The following is a 19,641-nucleotide window of genomic DNA, read 5'->3' as shown; positions in this document are numbered from 1 at the left end:
AAATGATGAGATAATTTTCATTTTCACTTTAAGGCCAACTAACCTTTAAACTTGAAGACTTTTTAACCGTCAGTCTAGGTACTTGTTGCTAAAAACCTTTTGCCTTTCTGGATAACATTTTTGGATTTCAGTTTGTTTTAATTATAAATCTACTTCCTTCCAATCCAATTCAAATTGCAGTTACACATTTATTTTTTAATCCAAGAATTGCTTAGAATTTAATAGTAATTCTCAAATTCATTTCTCAATGGCACATAACCCTGCAGCCTCCACAGTATGTACACCATTTACATGTAAATATACAAGAAAATCTTTTTGGTTTTTGCTGGGTCGGGTCATAATAGTCTGGAATGCTTTCAAGAACATCCTGAGTGACACATTAGAACATGAGACTGGCACATTCCAGGGGCATTTCTGTCCCTCTTCGGGCATCCATCATCTCCATTATCTGTATGCATACACAGTTGCTCTGTAGCACCAGTTTGAGACTGTCGATGTGTTAATCACCTAAGAATGCTTGCATGTACACACACACGCGCACAGAGAAACATTGTTAATATGGTTCACTAAAAATACAATAACAGTGATATACAGATCATATAATCATGTAATAATAATAATAATTGTAAAATTATATTGATTCATGTGACAAATATAAAGATTTTTGTTTATATAATTGGTATACATTTGTATTAATTCTAATATAAATCATGGTATAATAATAATGATACAGATAATCATTTGACTTTATCAGAGAAACAGCATAATCCTTAAATAACAGAACATATCATTCTGAGTGCAGTAATCAGATTTTTTTTCCCAGCAAAAATACCTAACTGTATGAAAAATAAGACTTGGCTCTCCAGGGTTTCCTGTGGATGAAATGTCTGGAGTCACAGGAAGCTTAGACAGGTATGAAAAACACGCTGTGCCATACAGGAGAGATAAGACAGAGCTGGAATTCCATGGCAAGTTTTCCGAGTGTTGAAAGCATCTGACCGGTATGTGCTGGTACTCTTGACAGTGGATGGGTGGGGGATTTGGGGAGATGGTGTGTGTGCGTGTGTGTGTTTAGTAGGGTGGATGGACTGATGTAAGTGATAAGGGCTCAGTGGACACTCAACAAAATCTGTCAGTGGCAGTGTGTGCTTGCATGTCTCTGGTGGAACCGAGAGGAGTGTCAATCGATCAAACACTCTCTGTATCTGCCGCTCTGTCACTCAAAGCCCAGCAGGCCATGTGATTGGATACTCCACCTCACTCTCACAGTGATGCCACAGGGGGACAACTTTTACCATTACTGTCATCTGAGGTCCTATAAGAAGACTGAGTTAGTTGTGTGTATGTTTTTAAACCAACCCGATCTTATAAAAATACATGGGTACTTTTCTGCAATGTTTCTACGTACCTTACTGCACGTTTCACCACAGTTTCAAAGAGAAATGTCGGTAGCACTTTATTTTACAGTCCTGTTCCTCATGTACATACTATGTACTTATTATAGTAATTACAATAACTATGTAATAACTAGGTACTAACCCTGAACCTACCCCTAAACCTAACCCTACCCCATGTAGTTACCTTGTGTTACCAGAACTTTCTTAGATAAATACACTGTAAGTACACTAGAAGTACATGTTAGTACACGTACTGTAAAATAAAGTGCAACCGATATGTCCACTGAGTGGCGCTAAAACATGGGTTCAACACGTGAACCCGAGTCTCGTTAGTAAAGTCGGTTCTGTGATTGGCAATAAATGTCCATCACCTGCCGCTCCATTTGAAAGCAGGTGATGGACATTTATTGCCAATCGCATGCGATTAATCGTGCGGCCCTAGTACGAATTGCCGTCTTTTTATTATGTTGCTTCAGGTACATATTGCCGTGGTTCATAATTCAAATAACCGTTTCTAAAAACGGTTTCTAAAAGTGCGGTGCGACAGGGTTTTCTGAATCTTGTCCTGGAGGGCCAATGCATTTCACAGTTTAGCTCCACCCCTGATCAAACACACCTGAGAATGCTAATCAGTGTCTTCAGGATCATTAGAAAATCACAGGTAGGTGAGTTTGATCAAGGTTGGAGCTAAACCCTGCAGCACATTGGCCCTCCAGGACAAGATTTGTATAACCCTGTCCTACACCAAACCCAGGTCTGAACCACACGATATTGTTAACCAATGCAAAAACTGATATAAAAACATATTTGTTGATACAACCGTGCAATTTGAACTTTCTAATATGCAGATTTGATCTGTTTTGTTGAATCGTTTTTACACGGGATTCCAATCAAAGCTCCTTATCTCTGAAGTCCGTCTCCGTACTGTGTGAGCTTCCGAACAAACCTACTGTCTATGAAAACTCATAGATATGAAGCTGGATATGTGCGATGCTAACATTCAAAAGCATCTGTTTTCAAATCTTCCAGCATTTTGAAGTCATAACATAACATTTTGTTCTTTAAGTAGGTCATTATGCAAAAATTATGCGTTATTAATCAAAACTCTGTAAATCGTGTGAAAAGGAATAAAAGGTGTCTGAGTTTTAGTGCCTCTAGTGTTCATTTATTTTGGAAACTGCAGTGATGTAACGTACTTATTGGTACGTATTCCACGTCTCGTGAAAAAGTGCCACCAGGTAACTTGCTTTTTTGCCATGAGACCAGGTAGTTTTAAACAGCTACACCTCCAGAAGAAGTGAGTATAAGGTTAATTTCTGAAACTTTACAAGTAACTCTTCATGATAGTTTGCTAGTTAGCAAGTTCCATAACTAAAGGAAAAAAAGAGCTCTATGAGAAGGGTTCCCTTTCAAGGGAACTTCGAACTGCGTCCTCCAGAGGTCGCTATGGGGAACACCTCGCCGTGACCTGTGTCTGAAGCATCCATTGAAAAAAACACCAACTTGATGGCTGGCTACAGCCTCTGACGTCACTACCGGTGCGACTATATACTGTTCTGTTTGAAACATGCATCTGAAAGAACTTGTAAGATCGATCTTTCTCTGTATGTCATGGCGACTACTAGCAAGCGTTTAGACAATGTGTGCATCCGTGTCTGCGTTTTTTTAACACCCGATGACACGCGAAATCTTTGCGCCATTTTTTTTTGGGTGAAGAGCACGCACGTGATGTCTTTGAGGAGGCATTCTGCGTGCATTGTGAGTGTTTTTTCGTACAAGGTGACCAGTAAGGCCACAAAAAAAAAAAAAAAAAAAAAAAAAAAACCTTGATGAGCGTTATCTTTCTGACCATAGCCCTACAGTTCAGGTGAGCCTTCCATTTCTGCATGATCTCCATATTGATGTAAAAAAGAAATGAAAGAGGCCGTTTTCTTCTCGCATCCATTGGTTTCAGCATTAGAGTACATCAAGTTGATGTGCAAAGGTGGTTATGAGAGAAAGAGCTAAAAAAAATTATTTCTGCACGGGAGACATCCTCTCTTAAGCTCCCTCCTTGCCATCTAAGCTCCTTCAGAAATTCATCTGGCTTAAATGGCAAGGCATACACAGCAGCAAGTCAGGCTGTGGCTTTGTTACACACGATGGTGGTGCTTCAATGCTGATCTGCTAAGATACCTGAATGGAGGCATGGGCCTTTCTCCTGATCAGGTAGCCGGTCCGCACCACGGACCTCTGTCCATGCTACCAAGCAGGCCGCCTCCACCATGGGCAGGACTATTGCGGCCATGGTGGCAGCGGAGAGACATTTGTGGATGAACCTGGCAGACATCAGGATGAAGGAAAAGGCTTTCTTCTCGATTTCGAGTTTCGCCTTCTGAACATATCGGTATTTCCATTGAGATGGTGATCGAGAAGTTCAGGGAGACGAAGGCACGCTCTGCTGCTTTCAGATCCTTCGTTCTATGAAGGTTAAGGTCCAAGCCCAAACAACGTAGGGGCCCTGGCCTGTCTCGATCTGAGGATCAAAGACAGGCATAGAAGGCTAGTGTCGCGACTCGCGCTCCTCCCCCACCTGCAGGCAGGGGTAAGAGGAATCGTGGGTCATGAGGAAATAAGCAAAGCTAAGGAATGTGATCCAGACGAGGCAGCGTTCTCATACGAATCAGAGTGATACCGAGGAATCTACTCGTTCCCTTCAGGGATTTTTAACTTCTGCTTTTATCCTTCCCTTCCAAATTCCCCTTTACTGATAGAGGTTAGATGGAAACCTCTCGCATAACAATCTCCTATGCGGGACCTATAATGTTTTTGGCTGATTTTATTTTCATGGCAACCACCTTACTGATGGTCTGAACTAAAAGGAGGTGCCCCTTGAGCAGGGCTCCAGCGCAGAAGGGTGGGTGAGAATGTAACCCTCTCTGTATATACTTATGTGTATTAAATTGCTGGTGGTTATGTATCTACTAATAACTCTGTGAGTTTCCTTTGCAGTGCTCAATTACAGTGTTTACTAGGGGTGCTCCGATTATGCGCATCTCGTCAATAAAGCCGGTTTTCTAATCAGCGGTTAATTCCATCAGGTGCGTGATTTCACATAGAGTAGCTGTTACTACAGAGAGCCGTTGTTAATAGAGAAGATGCGCCAATCCACTTCATTTTCAGCGTTTTTTGGTGCATCTTCTCAGTTAACAACGGCTCTGTGTAGTAACAGCTGCTCTATGTGAAATCACGCACCTGATGGAATTAACCGCTGATTAGAGAACCGGCTTTACTGACGAGATGCGCATTAACGATCGGCCGATCGTGATCGGAGCACCCCTAGTGTTTACTAAATACTCGCCGGCACCAGCCATCTGGCTTCATGTTCCGGCATTAGGTGGCTGAGATCATAGGTTTCTGTGGGAGCCTCCTTGATCATCTGGCCTGGCACAGCACTGCAGGGAATTTCATGGATGTCCGGCCAAGTCACCCTGAGAGGTCTCCTAGCCGCTTAGTGGTGCTGTCACAATTAGCAGGAAGTGGAGGTTACAGTTACAGAAATCTTCTTGTATATGCTGCCTCAGGTGATGCTCCCCTCACCCGAGGTTTGTAAAATTGAGCTTGCCTCTCCCGTGCGATTCAGCACCTCTGTGATGCTTAGGAACATTTAGGTACACACGCTAAGCTTTGTGTACTTTCTCAAAACCACATGGTGGTCAATGTGCACGCGAACACTTTGCACACTATCTAAAATCCACGTATATGGTAAGTGTGAACGCAAGACCTTGAATCATAGGGCTCCATTCAGCCAGTGTGTATTTGTTTATACACTTGAAGCATCACTTCCCTCAACATGAGGGGCTATTTGGGTGATTCTCGTGGTAGTTTAGCAGTGCTCCCCTTTTTCCAAAAAGGGTCGCCTATGAATGCATTACTCTGAACTCGGAGTTCTCCTCTCATATGAGAATGCGTTCTCTGTTTTTCCCAGAGCGCTCCAGTATTATTTCCATAGATCGAGTTGATGACTCTCAATCATACTGTTTTTCCATCTATGAGCTGCTCTATCAGAGTGCCACGAGAGCCTCTCCTTAGAACAGTATTTGAAAATCCATGCTATGGTAAGTGTGCATGTGAAGTCTTTGCAGTCTTTCTGAAATCACACACTAGTATTCTGCATTATTTCTAGAATCCTATACGGTGATGGCTTTGTGCGGTTGCTTTGTGCCCTTTTTTGAGTTGGTAAAAGCCCCATTCATCTTGGGCGCCACTCCCCCTATGTATCCTGGGATACCCATTTAAAAAGGGTGTTGCTACTAGAGAACTGTTGAGACAGCTCTTTCAGCGAGCTTATGCGTAAGCTAGCGGTAGCCCCTGTGTGACAGGCAAGACTTGGTAGAAATTGCTAGGTTCTTAGCAATATCTCTTTAAAAGAATCTTTCCTGATTCCAAGCCTTCAGCTCTACCCCGGGCCGAGGACCTAACACTTAAGTTGGGTATGTAGCTTAGGCCTTTGGCCGTAAGGGGTACTGTCAAAGACAGCCGTCTTAACGTCCCAGGGGCAACTCCCGTGGAAATGGTAGAGTTGGTACTTAGTGCTCACATTGATTCTGGGCTGCACTCCCCTCAGCATGGCCGCGTTGGTATACTGTTCCCCATAGCGACCCCTGGAGGACACAGTTCGAAGTTTCCTGGAAAGGGAACGTCTCAGGTTACGATTGTAACCATGGTTCCCTGAGTAGGAAACGAGACACTGCGTCCTCTAGCTCCCTGCCATGCTTCGAACGCAAGCTTCAGACGAAGAAGTGAATGACGTGTTCTCCCGGTGCTTGTTTATAGTCGAGCCGGAAGTGACGTCAGAGGCTGTAGCCGGCCAACAAGTTGGTGTTTTTTCAATGTATGCCTCAGACACGGGTCACGACTAGGTGTTCCCCATAGTGACCCCTAGAGGACGCAGTGTCTCGTTCCCTACTTAGGGAACCATGGTTACGTTCATAACCTGAGACGTTCTCACCCCACAGAAGAGAGGGGCGGGGTGAGCAGAGCTCATTAGCATTTAAAGGAACACGACCTAAAATGTCTTGCGTGTGTAGAGCTGTCTTTGACAGGCTAAAAACTGTGTTATTTTACACTACCATTGAGAAATTTTTACCAAAGTATGTTACAGACTTTACATTAAGACCCTAAAGAATCATATAAACTTGTGGAAAATGAGCTTCAGATGACCCCTTTAAAACCATAAATAAAAACTGATTTACGAGATTTAACTTTTTTAACTACTGATGTACTGTATATGTTTAGCTTCAGGTTGATATAAGTTATATCTTTTTTTTTATCCATAGTAAAAATGGATAATCTCCTGGTTATAAAGAAAATAACCAGTTTCATTTCTGTTAAGTTTTCTTATCACCAGTGAAAAAGCAAAACTGAAAATTTCTTCATATTACAATAGTGTATTGTCCTCAATTATATTTCTCTAGGGTGTAATATTTCACATAATATTTTCCATATAATATTTTTTTATAATTTCAGTTGGCTTTAGTCCAAATTAAATGTGAACAATATAAGAGCTAATTATTTAATTTTGCCAACGACATGTTGTACTGTATTTACAGCATGACACATTTTCTCATACATTATAAATGAATCTAAATGCATGGAAATATATATGACAGCTGCCTTTATTTATTTATTTTTTTGAAAGGGGGTCCTTCACATGGGGATCATCATATTGAAGACCCCTTGTTCTATATAATCCAGAAAATGTTTTAGAAACTTTTGGTCATATTTATGTCCTGCTGCGCCCTCTGCTGTATTTTTTCGGCACGTGTCAGAGTGAATGTCTTTGACCAATACACAAACTGCATATTAATAAAAAATGAAGTCAGTCACATGACATGAAATTGTTGAATATTTACTTGAAAACAGCATATTGTCTTGTTGTTAAACAATATCTTACTTCACATTTACAACACATTACTTTTCAGATACTTGATTTGCTTGATCATTGTTTGGTTATCATTATTTTGTTAACATATTTATTTAATTATTTAAAGCTAATTTACGTATTATGTGTACACCATAAAGGCAAATAAACTAATTTTCTGGAATAAAACTACTAATGTAGCCAAGAACATACTCCCTTACATAATTAAGGGAGACAACTGTATAAATGATATGGCTTAAGGAAAATACAATCCATCATGATACTTTGGCCACATTATAACTTTCATAAGGCTGCAAATAAAACTAGTGATGGGACAGTTCACTAAACTTCAACAATATCATTATCATCATCATCATCAACAACAACAACAAAAACAACAACAGTAATACTTTTAACCAAGTTATTTGTGACAGGTCACAGATTTCAACAGGTAGGAGGAATATAAATCTTCTTTCTCTTTGAGTATAAACCATATAAGAAGCACTTGACAGGTTCTTTGGTTATTTGTCATTTAGCCGCTGCGTTCATATTTACAGTGATTTGCAAAACAAGAACAGTTTACCTGCAATGCAACCTGAGATTATGATAAAAGTCATTTTCTATACTATAAAAGTACTGTTCAAATATTTGGAGTCAGCTATTTTTATTTTTTTATTCTTTTATTTTTTTAAAGAAATTAGTTCAATTAGTTCAATTTCAAATAAATGCTGTTCTTTTGAACTATTCCTTACGGAATTATCAAGCAACATGGATGATAATAGTAAAAAAAAAATCTCGAGCAGCAAGTCAGCATATTATAATAATGTGACTCTGAAGACTACAGTAATTTAGCTGAAAATACAGATTTTCACCATAAATTACACTTTACAAAAGAAAACAATTATTTCAAATTGCCGTAATATTTAACAAATATTACTGTTTTTACTTTAAGTTAGGTCAAGTTAATGCAGCCTTGGTGAGCAGAAGAAACCTCTATCAAAAGCATAAAAAAATCTTACCAACCCCTAATTTTTTAACTGTACTGTAGTCTATAGCATGTGCTCTATATTCTTAGACTTCTGAAGGCCAACGAAAGCTCTGTGTGGGGAACAAACCGAAACTGAAGCCCTCAGGAAGTTCCAGTTTGAATGTGCTGCAATCCTTCTTGAGAAAAATGCAGTTAATTACATTACACAATCTACAGGAGAGTTTTGAATATGGTTACTAGCTGAGCAATAATATGAGATTTTGTTGATTTCCAGTGAATGCATAAGCTCTATTTTTAGTCTGTTCATTACACAAACTATTGTATGGCTTCAGAAGACTTGGACATAAAAGCTCCATAGCAGGCTACTTGTCATATGGGCTAGTTTAATGGTGCTTTTGTAAAGGATCTAATGAGACAAGATAATTCAGGAAAATATCACATTCTGGCAGTGCACAGAAGAGTGGTTTGTAGCACCTGAACACAGCATACTAACAATACTGCCCTCTTTCTTCACCACTATTTCTCAGTCTTGTCCATTTTGTCCATATCTCCAGGCTCAAGTGCACCATACCCATTCATTTTTTTGAGCCCGAGTTGGTCAGTGATTCCCAGCGGCTGGTTTTCCTTTTCACAAGCGTTTCTTAAATCGAACATCTGACTGATCTCCACAAAGGTTTTGTTCTTTGTTTCAGGGATGATGAAGAAAACGTAGGCTGCAACCCCCACACACACACCACAGAACACCAGATAACAGAACGCACCGGCTGACATCTGAAAATCCAATGGAAATCTGACATTAAAAGTCCAATTTAATATGAAAATAAACAATTAGTATGCTGACAGTATCATTAGCAGTTAAACATGTACGGAAATGTAACATATGACAAATATGGCCCTATATAAAGAGTGAGATATATGATACCTAAAGGGCGATTTACAATTTTCATACATGAAGATGTAAGTTTATAACAAACCTAAAATCTCCATAAAAATGTGTATACTTTATAATATTTATGTTAATAATATCTACAGTATATGATGATTGTTATGAGATATTAAATGCAGCATATATATATATATACACACACACACACACACAAACAAAAACATTCTATTCTATATGTTTTGTCATTTTTGTTTTGTAAAATTATAGTTAATATGTAATTTTTTGGACATTTTATAAAATGTGTGTATGGTGTATTATAAAGAAATAGATTTACCTGAAGGAATGGAAAGACAAATCCCACGGTAAAGTTTGATATCCAGTTGAAAAATCCTCCTACAATGTAGGCAGAAGATCGATGGGATTGTTTAAAGAGCTCTCCTGTCATCAGAAACGGGACACCAGCTGTCCAGGAACAAACATATAACAGCATTAAAGTCACATTAATATGATGTATTTGAATTAATTTTTAAAAGCAACACTGCTATATGATGTTTTCTTTTACAAATAAAAAATAGTATTTTCACCAGCAGGTGGCACTAGTATCTCAAATAAACGTTGGTTCCATTTTAGAATGAGTAATTCAGTTAAAACCATTCTATGAATATGACTTATTTAGCTAAAGGCCATTACAAACATAAAAGGCAACCTTAAAGAGTCTGATATCGATAAAGGTATGAAAATGTTCTTGTTCATTGAGATCCTCACCAGGACCAATGCAGAATCCTGCGATGATTCCAACCACGCAGGCCACACTGACATATCGCATGAAGGGCACGTGAGCCTAACACAGACAGACAAAAGAACCAAAGATCAATATATTTATTGAAAATCTTATTGCCCCCTTTTTAGTGCTTTCAAACGATTAAACGCGATTAATTACATTCAGAATAAACATTTTGTTTACATAATGTGTGTAGGGTGTTTATTTTTTATGTAGCCTACATATAAATACACACACATGCATGTATATATTTAAGAAAAATATGTTATGTTTATATATTAAATATATTTATCAATAACATAAATTATATGAATATACATATACATATATATATATATATATATATATATATATATATATATATATATATATATATATATATATATATATATATATATATATATATATATATATAAATGTATATATTTTCTAAATATTTACATGCGTGTGTGTATTTACACACACACACGCACACACACACACACACACACACATATAAATAAAATATAAATGTTGTAGACAGTTTTAGGCTCACTCAAAACCATGAAAAAAAATGGAAATATAGACTTTATAAAACCAGTCAAAAGTTTTTGAACAGTAAGATTTTAAATGCTTTTTAAAGAATTATCTTCTGCTCACCAAGCCTGCATTTGTTTGATTCAAAATACAGCAAAGGCAGTACCATTGTGAAATATTTTACTATTTAAACAACTACCTTCTATTTTTATAGATTTCAAAATGTAATTTATTCCTGTGATCAAAGCTAAATTTTCAGCTTTATTACTATCTTCAGTATCACATGATCCTTCAGAAATCATTTTAATGTGTTGATTTGTTGTTCAAGAAACATTTATTATTATTATCATTACTATTATTATTATTAAGATGTAATTAGTTATAATAATAACTAATTAATTAATAACTAATTATTACTCAATGGTCAGTAATATTCTTGAAGTGATTAAGAGTAAGCAAATATGTTTATAATTAGTAAAAAAAAACATGGTGTTTATATTTACCTGTAATAGTAGGGAGAAAGTGATTCCAGCGCAGCACAAACCCATAAAGCTGAAGCCACCAATCATCAGAGGCCTCCTACCCACACGCTCAATAGTAAAGCACTGGACAACATCCAGACAATTAAAAGATTATGAATTACTCACAGTGTTACTTAAGACACATCTATATTTGCCATTCTAGAGCATTTTTACTCAGCATAGACCTGCAGTCATATTGTGTGTTTATACTGAGTTTTTACTGCTGCACAGAAGCAACCTAAACATATGCACACAAGAATCACTATTGCAATGTAAGATGGTTTACCAGTATTTAAGGTATGCCTTTGTGTTCTCACCCCTATGAGTCCAGCGATGACCTCTATGGCTCCAGTGCCCACGGTTGTGTACTGAATCTGCTGAGCAGGGATACCCGCATTCTCAAAGATGGCATTGGTGTAGAACCAAATCTAGAAAACGAAACCATTTTATTATCTCAAATAACATTATAGCCATTTTATGTTCATCATAACCAGTTTTCACTGCTAAAAAAACAAACAAACACACACCGCATCGATTCCAGACAGCTGCATGCCAGCATTCACCACAAGGACTGTAACAAGCTGCCAGCGAACAGACGGATCCCTGAAGAGCTGCAATACTGAGACAGTCTCTACTGAGGACAAAGAGCGCTGCTCTTCCTGCATCTCCTCCAACTCAGCTTGGATGTTAGATTTGGGACGGTACCACTTCAGAGCTGCAAAGAGGAATCAGAGTCTGAACATCATTGTATAATGTTATCAGATTATATCAGATCACGGTAAAACATCAGAATACTCTGGTACCTACAGTTGTAAGAAGTTCCCCCTTTTAATAACTTTTTTATTAAAAGTACATTAGAGAATGTTTTAACATTCTTTTGTTGTGCTTTAATGCACATTTATTGTCATGTTTTGAACAGACTAAAGCACACGTGAAGTACTTGGTTATAATTTAAAATTTAGTGTCATTCAATATGACATTTAAAGTTAGTATTTTAAATGTACTAAATTGAAACTTCATTGTGACAAATGTGTAATTACAAATATATTTAAATACAAGTAAAATATATATATATATATATATATATATATATATATATATATATATATATATATATATATATATATATATATATATATATATAGAAATGCCATTAATGCTTGTCAGTAAATTTGGCAGTGCACCATTTTTCAAAGACAATAAAAGTAATTATTACATATGAAATTACATATAAAATGCATCTAATTCCTACTTTACAATACACAGTTCAAGCTTACTGCATTTTATATAAATTTTAACTACAATACATTTTCATTTAGTGTTGAAACATTACATTTGTTCGCACTCAAGTAATTTATTTTAAAGAATATTATTATGTAATGCATAAACATATTTTAAAAGTATGATAAAGTGTACATCATTTTCTTAAGGACCCTCATAAACAAAATAATAATAAAAAAAAATTGTTCATTGTATTTATATAGTATCTTTCACAGTGCACATTGTTTTAGAGCAGAACAACAGTTTCAGGGTCCTGTCACCTTTATTGATCTTATTCTTAGTTTGGTGACAGGATCCTGACACTCATGTGTTGTGTGTCTTCTCCTTCTTTAAGCATACAGATTTGGGGTTGTTCTCTGAGCAGTAGTTCTCTGAGCTAGTTATCTGAGATATGTAAATGTTTAATTAATTATCTCATTCATCTAGCCATCCTTCAAGAAGTACATGTGCTTACATTTAAATCACACAAATATGTGATGATTCTATATTGAAATGATTTAATGTTTCTGCTACTCTCCTCTAATCATGTCTCACATTCTTTGCTGCAGTCAGTGAGTTCTCCTGCCTGGTAGCTGCTGTATGACCGATGGGCCTTTGAGAGATCAAAGTACGAACAATAACAGCTTATCAGAGTCTGCCGGTCTGGCCACTAATCCCTCCAACACAATTCAATCAACCTTTATGCAGTGAACATTCAAAACTGTTTCTTTCTTTTTTTTTTTTTTCATGGAAGATATTAAGTTGTAAAACAGAAATATATATATATTTTTTTTTCAAACTTCCCTAGAGAAAAATAAATATACTAAATGTATTTGAAGTTGCATGTACTTCATGCTAAGTATATTGCAAATATAAATTGGAGCAACTAATTTTATACTTAATGCACTTTAATTGTACAGAAGTAGTGCTGAAGCCCAACTAAAGATAAACTGAAGTTTATTTGATTGTGCCAAAGTGGAACTATTGCAATTATACACCAGATACACTTTAAATATCCTGCTTTTTCAAAGATCATTAAGTCAATAGTGACATTAAAACACATTTTGTGCATTGTGCACAAGAGGTACTCCAAATAACGTTTCATTAAAATGTTTATATCAGTAAGTCTTGAGCAATATGTCAGTAAACATGCACATAGATTTGAACTATACTTAGTATGTAATAAATGTATTTTAAACATATCACTTTTCATAGGGTTTACACACCAGAGACTGCAGTGGTCACTCTTTTCCATACAATTACAACGAATAATAAAAGGCTTCCAAAGAACAAAAGCAGCATAACAGTATAGTAGTTCCTACAGTAGTCCATGCAATTTATATACGCGTCATATAAGTCTTCTAAATTTATGCAATTGCTCTGTGTGAAGCAACATTTTGCTATTCACTAAAAATCTTTAGGGTATTCTTAGAAAAAAAAAAACTTTGGTGTTCCACTTAAGAAAGACTGTAATATGGATTTGAAACAGGATGATGGTTAATAAGATTTTATTTTTTGGTGACCTGTTCTTTTAAACATAAGCCTTTACCTGTGATAGTGGCATGAATGTTCCGCTTTTCCATCAACAGATATCTGGGACTCTCTGGGAACCATGGCAACAGCATAAGCTGTATGAATGTAGGCACCACAACTAGAGAGAGGAACAGAGGCCAGTGCTCTTCCTGTGTGGAACAACCAAATAATACTGATAACAAGACTTAACAAGACTGAGAGTAAAGCACAAACAGATCTGTTTAAAACATCTTGCCACAACAAAAGTAAAAAAAAAAAAAAAAAAAAAAATCAATTAATCTGTGATGTTTATAACAGAGAAAGACGATCTAATGTTATAAAATAAAATTGAGGGGAACCACCTTGCCCAAGAGTTCATGAAGTCCCAGAATCTGAGCGATAAACACTCCTATGCAGATGAAGATGCTGGGCACAAGTCCTAGGAAGCCCCGGAGATTCTTTGGAGCAATTTCTCCCAGATACATGGGCACTACGCTGAGAGCAATCCCTGCAGAAACACAACAGAGAAGCATATATCAGTACAGCAGCTCAATAAATCAAAAGGATCAAATTAAAACCCAATATGAGTAGACAAATTGCTGTGTACATATTTAAGAAAGGTAGGACTACACTATATTCCACTGTTTTTGTTCCACAAAACAACAAAAAATAATGCTATGGAAATTACATGGTAAGACATTTTTGCCATTTATGGCCTTCCATATTAAATGAATAACCTGAGTGTATCCCTATAATGAAGCGTCCGATGATGATCATCTCTGGAGATCCACATAATCGGCTGAAGCCCATCAGCACGCCGGCGATAAACACCAGAACTGTGCTGTGTACCAGTGTCCCTCTCCTACAAATTAGAAAGATGCACAAAGCATTCAAGTAGCTTTTGAACTTTGCCCAGCTGATTCATTGAATCAGCATTTCAGAAACTATTCGTATTAAGTTTAATAGAGGGGAAACATATATAAGCTGCAACTGTACCTCCCAAATCTGGTAACTTGCATCCCCACTGTAAGAGAGCCCACCAGGCCTCCAATGGCAAATATTGACACAGTGACGGAATAAAGAAGTGTGAGAGTCTCTTTATCCACTCCTGACCCATTCCTCCTCACAATGGTTTGGTTATAAAAGTCCTTTATGTACTGCGTGAAGAAGAAAATGGACATGAATCGACATTACCAGCCATGATTAAACAGTTATAATATATGTTAGGCAGCAATATGAGAATCAGTTATCTAAAGATATTTAACTAACTTAACACACTTAAAGGAATAGTTCACCCCAAAATGAAGATGTACGTACCCTCAGGCTTAGGGCTGTAGCTATCGAAATATTTTAGTAATCGAGTATTCTACAAAAAATTCCACCGATTAATCGAGTAATCGGATAAAATGTGTTTTTGCTTAATTAAAGTGCAATATTAATTATGCAAGAGAAAATAAGACTCCTGGGTCTCTTAAAACTAACAACTAAGTTTCTGAGAAGCACATTAAACATTAAACACATAAAACATTAATTTAATTTATCTTTTAATTATTGAAAATTAACAACTTTTTGGTAAACAAAGGGGATTTACTATTAAAAATAAAGCATGGAAGAAATGTTGTGTGATTAAACCTTAGAAAAAAATAATGTTTTTTTTTTAGTAGTAGGCTATGTACATTCTGCTGAACAATAGTCTTTAACCGGACTCTTATTTTGACGGGTTGGCGTTCCTTTACAGCTCTGTGTATGTGATGTGACACTAGTTTTACTCAAATCAAACAGTCAAATATGGAATGATATTCCGGACTTTATTCAAAAGGAATTGCAAATTGTATTTGCAATTGCGTTTTCAATTTGTGGACGCATAAAATGTGACATAATCCAAACGCAAATGCAAATGGCGCATTACCGTTTGCAATTTACAATTCCTTTTGAATAAAGTCCGGAATATCATTCCATAGTCAAATTCTCATTAAGTGACTGTCAGAGCAGTTCTGGAGACAGGGGTGCTTTCAAGGGCCCTCTCTTCCTTTGGGGCACTGGTAATCAGTACTGGTTTTACCCCCAGTCCGACGCCCCTGTCTGGAGATGTTATTCATGTGTTCACATCCTTATTTAGAGAGATGACAGAAGCTGAAATCACCGCGAGCGTCATGCATGCTTCAGTGTGTGTGATAAAGGAAGACGTGCTTCTGCTCCATTCATTAACAGAGACACGCAGAACATTCATGATTCATATTTAAATAGACATATCGTGATTTGATGTAAGTGCAATGACCTATTTTTGATTAATTCATTAAAAATTCCGTGCCATTCCGCGTTAAAGTGTAAATTGCGTTTTTATGACTGGATTCCGCGATTAGGTCCGTGCTTTCTGCATCGTGGAAATCATAGGGCCCTAGTTGTGGTATGCCAGCTCTATCTTGCAATGGACACACGCCACAACATTTTCTTCATGTTTGCCCGCGCCCTCAAATCAAAACACTGCTGACTCCTTGTAGTATGAGATTTCTGATGCAGCGATTGTGTCTCCTTCCACTTTATGGGTGCCGCAAATGCGTTGTGTCACAGTAAAAAATCATTGCGAAAGAACCTGACGTGAGATTTAAAATAAATTAAAAGAGGCTTCGAGGCAGAGGAATTTGCCTCGATCATTTTTTTGTAATCGAGTTACTCGAGGAATCGTTTCAGCCCTACTCAGGCTAGCTAATATGTAGATGAGTTTGTATCATCTGGATTGAATCTCACTTGGTGATTCAATCCAGCTGCATAAAAACACAAGGGTTATGTGAAGCTATGTGAAAAATTGTGCTGATGGTGTCACTCACCTCTGCAGGAGAATTAACAACAGCCAGGTTATAACCATACAGCATGGAGCTCCCAAAGGAAGAGAGGAACGCTACCGCCAACAGGGATGAGGTTAAATGCTGGAGAAACATGTGATAGACAACCATGAGTCAGGAAGCCATTTATAATAACATACATCCTTGTTTTGGGATGTAATCTTTTCATAGTATGTCACATTATTACATTGTTTCTAACACAAAGCTGCTTTTATAAGGAAGCTGTTTAGGCTTTAAAAACCATATGGATATGAACAGACTTTTCTTTGATCATAAATCAGGTTTATAAGCAGCTTTGGCTGTTCAACACTGCTGCTTATATAGGCACAGGGACATCGTGATCAGGGAAAAAGGGGAACTATGTGCATAGGTCCCAGAAGCTTTGAGGGGCCAACATTGATGTCCTGGGGCAAGCCAGGCTAAGATCAAACACAAATTTGTGCAAAGGGCCCAGAATCCTATAGTGACACCACTGTGTATAGAAAGAATGGGTAGATTACAGAAATATTTGATTCAATCCACACTGCAATCAACATGTACAATAAAGTATGACATTTATCTTTGGAGTACAAAATCACACTTAAAGAACAAATGTTATATTGTTTATAAACCATAAACTGAGTCTAAAGTATTAGACTCTGGCACTGATCCATTCAGCATGTGACTGCATTAGTGTGCAAGTGAACCATGACTAGATCTGGCATGAGTGTTCCCTGCCCAGGCAAACTGAGTTACAATAATTACCCTGCACATGCACAAAATCACTATCATAACCTGCCAAAAGTGAAAGCAGTTTAAAAAAAAAAAACACTCTCAGTTGAGAAGATTTGGAAAACTTAAAGTATGAAGAGAGAGACTGTCAGTTGTGAAAAAGTAATGTGTAAAAAGAGCAAAAATAGAAATAAACTAATTCCTTTGTCAGATTTCACAAACCATCTTAACTTTATTTTATATATATATTATACAATGAATTAATAATGCATAGTTGGAGACTGATATTCTCAAAAGTATTCTCAAAAAGAGAATTTATTAAAAAAATAAAAACAAAAAACAGTAAAGTTACAGTAAAAACCTATAAACAAGGTCTGAGCTTTTTTTTTTTTTTTTTTTTGGGTTGGACCACAAAAAGAGAACACAGGGCTCTCAGTAAGACAGCTTTCTCTGCAACAGGCACAAGATGTTCACAAGATGCAGTAAAGAAGCATAAACCTCATTTTATTCCTCATATAAAGAAATGACACAATAATGTGGAAACCTTTCTAGCCAGGCCTACAAAGAGCTCAGGATCAATGATTTGTCATTGTACAGTCATTTATAATGTGATTAAATCATTCATTCACAATTATTTTTGGGACAAGTAATTTTCTTTCTTTTTTTCTTTCTTTTTATCCCTTTAAATCAGAGGTTGTAATGTCGTGATTTCTATCTTAAGTTGGTTTGGTTTATCTTTATTGATTTTTTATTGATCTAATCCCCTCACAGAAAATGAATGGGAAAGTTCATGACAGCTTTCACATCTTCATTATCTTTTTAATTTTATTTATTTATTTTTTCTTAAGATTTATTTTCTAAGATCTTTCTGCCACTTGCTGTGTCTCCAAGAAAGTGGCTTATATCTTGATAGCTGCTTTTTGTTAAAAATGCTTTGCATTTATAAACATGATCCTAAAGCTTGAAGAAGCATGAAAGGCAACATGTTATTTAATGTTTGTCTGATGGGAAAATGACCAAAAAAGGTACACTTCGGCCTGCTCCCTTTGAACATCATAAGGATCATAAATTAATTTATAGAAACATTGTAATATTGCTGCATTGCTGGGCTTCCTTCACAGAAGTGTGAAAAAACACAGGTTCATGAGCCATTCTACATGCTGATTGCATAGTGACATTCTTACATTCTTGAACATGCGCGCGAGCACACACACACACACACACACAGTTTTTAGTTAGGAAATATTCAATAAATAAATAGCTTAATAAATACAATGATTACGTTTAGATTAGTTGTGTTTTTAAAGAGATTACAAGATAAATTGCAGATTTACAGAAAATTAAGGGAACAAAAATAAATTGGGTCTACTTACCCCTCTACTTTTCCCATTAGGTTCTATCAAAACCTCTTCTGCCATCTAAAAGCACTTAAGAAATTGGCTCTCTGGATAAAATTGGAATGAGAGCGGGTATTGTTTTTCCCTTAAAACGTTATACCACCGGCATTCCAGTGCGGCTATTTTTGACTGAATAAAGACTGAATTCCGCACATTTAACAAGGAGGAGGGAGAGTGTATGACGTTCAACCAACCACTGCTTGCTGTCAAATGAAGTTCCTCCTACAAGCATTTCTAACCATTTTAAAAGGTCAAAATGTGAGACTGACACTGTCACATGTTAACAACCCCCGTGATTTAACTCTTTGTTCAAATTAACTGGATTTTCACTGCCTGAGTGAACACTTGCTTGTCATGGGTAACACAAAATATTATAGATGTGTGTGTGTGTGTGTGTGTGTGTGTGCAATGTCAAAATGATGATGTTAAGGTAATTTATAGGCTATATACTTCTGCGTTGTAAATATAGTTATAGTCTAATGTTATAGCCTATTATCTTTTCACTCTATAAGTGCAACTAGAAAACAGAAAACCAGTGATTTATTTTGCTGTTACTGTGTCTAGGTCTATATACAGGGTTATGTAAGGGTTATGCATTATGATGACGACAAAGTAATGGGATTGAACCTCCTGATCCCATGTATTGCCAGAATTTAACTCTGAAATCTACACATCAACTGTAACTGAACTGGAAAATCTTACATTTGTAAATGTCTTAATGTGCAAATTATCACTGCTATTCAAGCACTCATGTGCAACTTCACTGCAAGCCTTAAAACATTAGTTATGGTTTGGTGACTTTAGCTTAAAGGGATGGTTCAACATCATTTCCTCACCCTCATGTCATCCCAAATCTGAACAACCTTTTTTTCTTCTTCTATGGAACATATGATAACAACTTTTTTTATAAAATAGAAGTCAATTGTA

The 19,641-nt window shown here is 36.7% G+C and overlaps 1 protein-coding gene across 1 annotated transcript; it reads right to left on the bottom strand.

Moving 5' to 3' along the window:
- Window positions 1-8,260: 8,260 nt before the first annotated feature.
- Window positions 8,261-18,933, bottom strand: slc2a15b (solute carrier family 2 member 15b). The gene is made up of 12 exons (XM_026204958.1): window positions 18,691-18,933; window positions 16,592-16,690; window positions 14,760-14,920; window positions 14,501-14,625; window positions 14,126-14,271; window positions 13,801-13,933; window positions 11,519-11,706; window positions 11,309-11,419; window positions 10,974-11,075; window positions 9,939-10,014; window positions 9,508-9,635; window positions 8,261-9,058 (listed from the first exon to the last, which is right to left on the bottom strand). The coding sequence occupies exons 1-12, from the start codon at window positions 18,733-18,735 to the stop codon at window positions 8,804-8,806; spliced, it is 1,569 nt and encodes a 522-aa protein (XP_026060743.1). The 5' UTR covers window positions 18,736-18,933; the 3' UTR covers window positions 8,261-8,803.
- Between the last annotated feature and the right edge of the window lie 708 nt (window positions 18,934-19,641).

Source organism: Carassius auratus, chromosome 26 (assembly GCF_003368295.1).
Source record: "Carassius auratus strain Wakin chromosome 26, ASM336829v1, whole genome shotgun sequence".
Taxonomy (NCBI): domain Eukaryota; kingdom Metazoa; phylum Chordata; class Actinopteri; order Cypriniformes; family Cyprinidae; genus Carassius; species Carassius auratus.
Note: the sequence above shows the minus strand (reverse complement) of the source record. Positions and strands in the feature narration are given on the sequence as shown.

Excerpts from the sequence above, each read along its gene's own strand:
- slc2a15b (XM_026204958.1), bottom strand. The coding sequence starts at position 18,735 with ATGGCAGAAGAGGTTTTGATAGAACCTAATGGGAAAAGTAGAGGG. Across the intron at positions 11,076-11,308 it reads TCATCGCTGGACTCATAGGG|TGCTTTACTATTGAGCGTGT; the intron begins GTGAGAACACAA and ends GATGTTGTCCAG. Across the intron at positions 9,636-9,938 it reads AGGATTCTGCATTGGTCCTG|CTGGTGTCCCGTTTCTGATG; the intron begins GTGAGGATCTCA and ends GTTCCTGGACAG.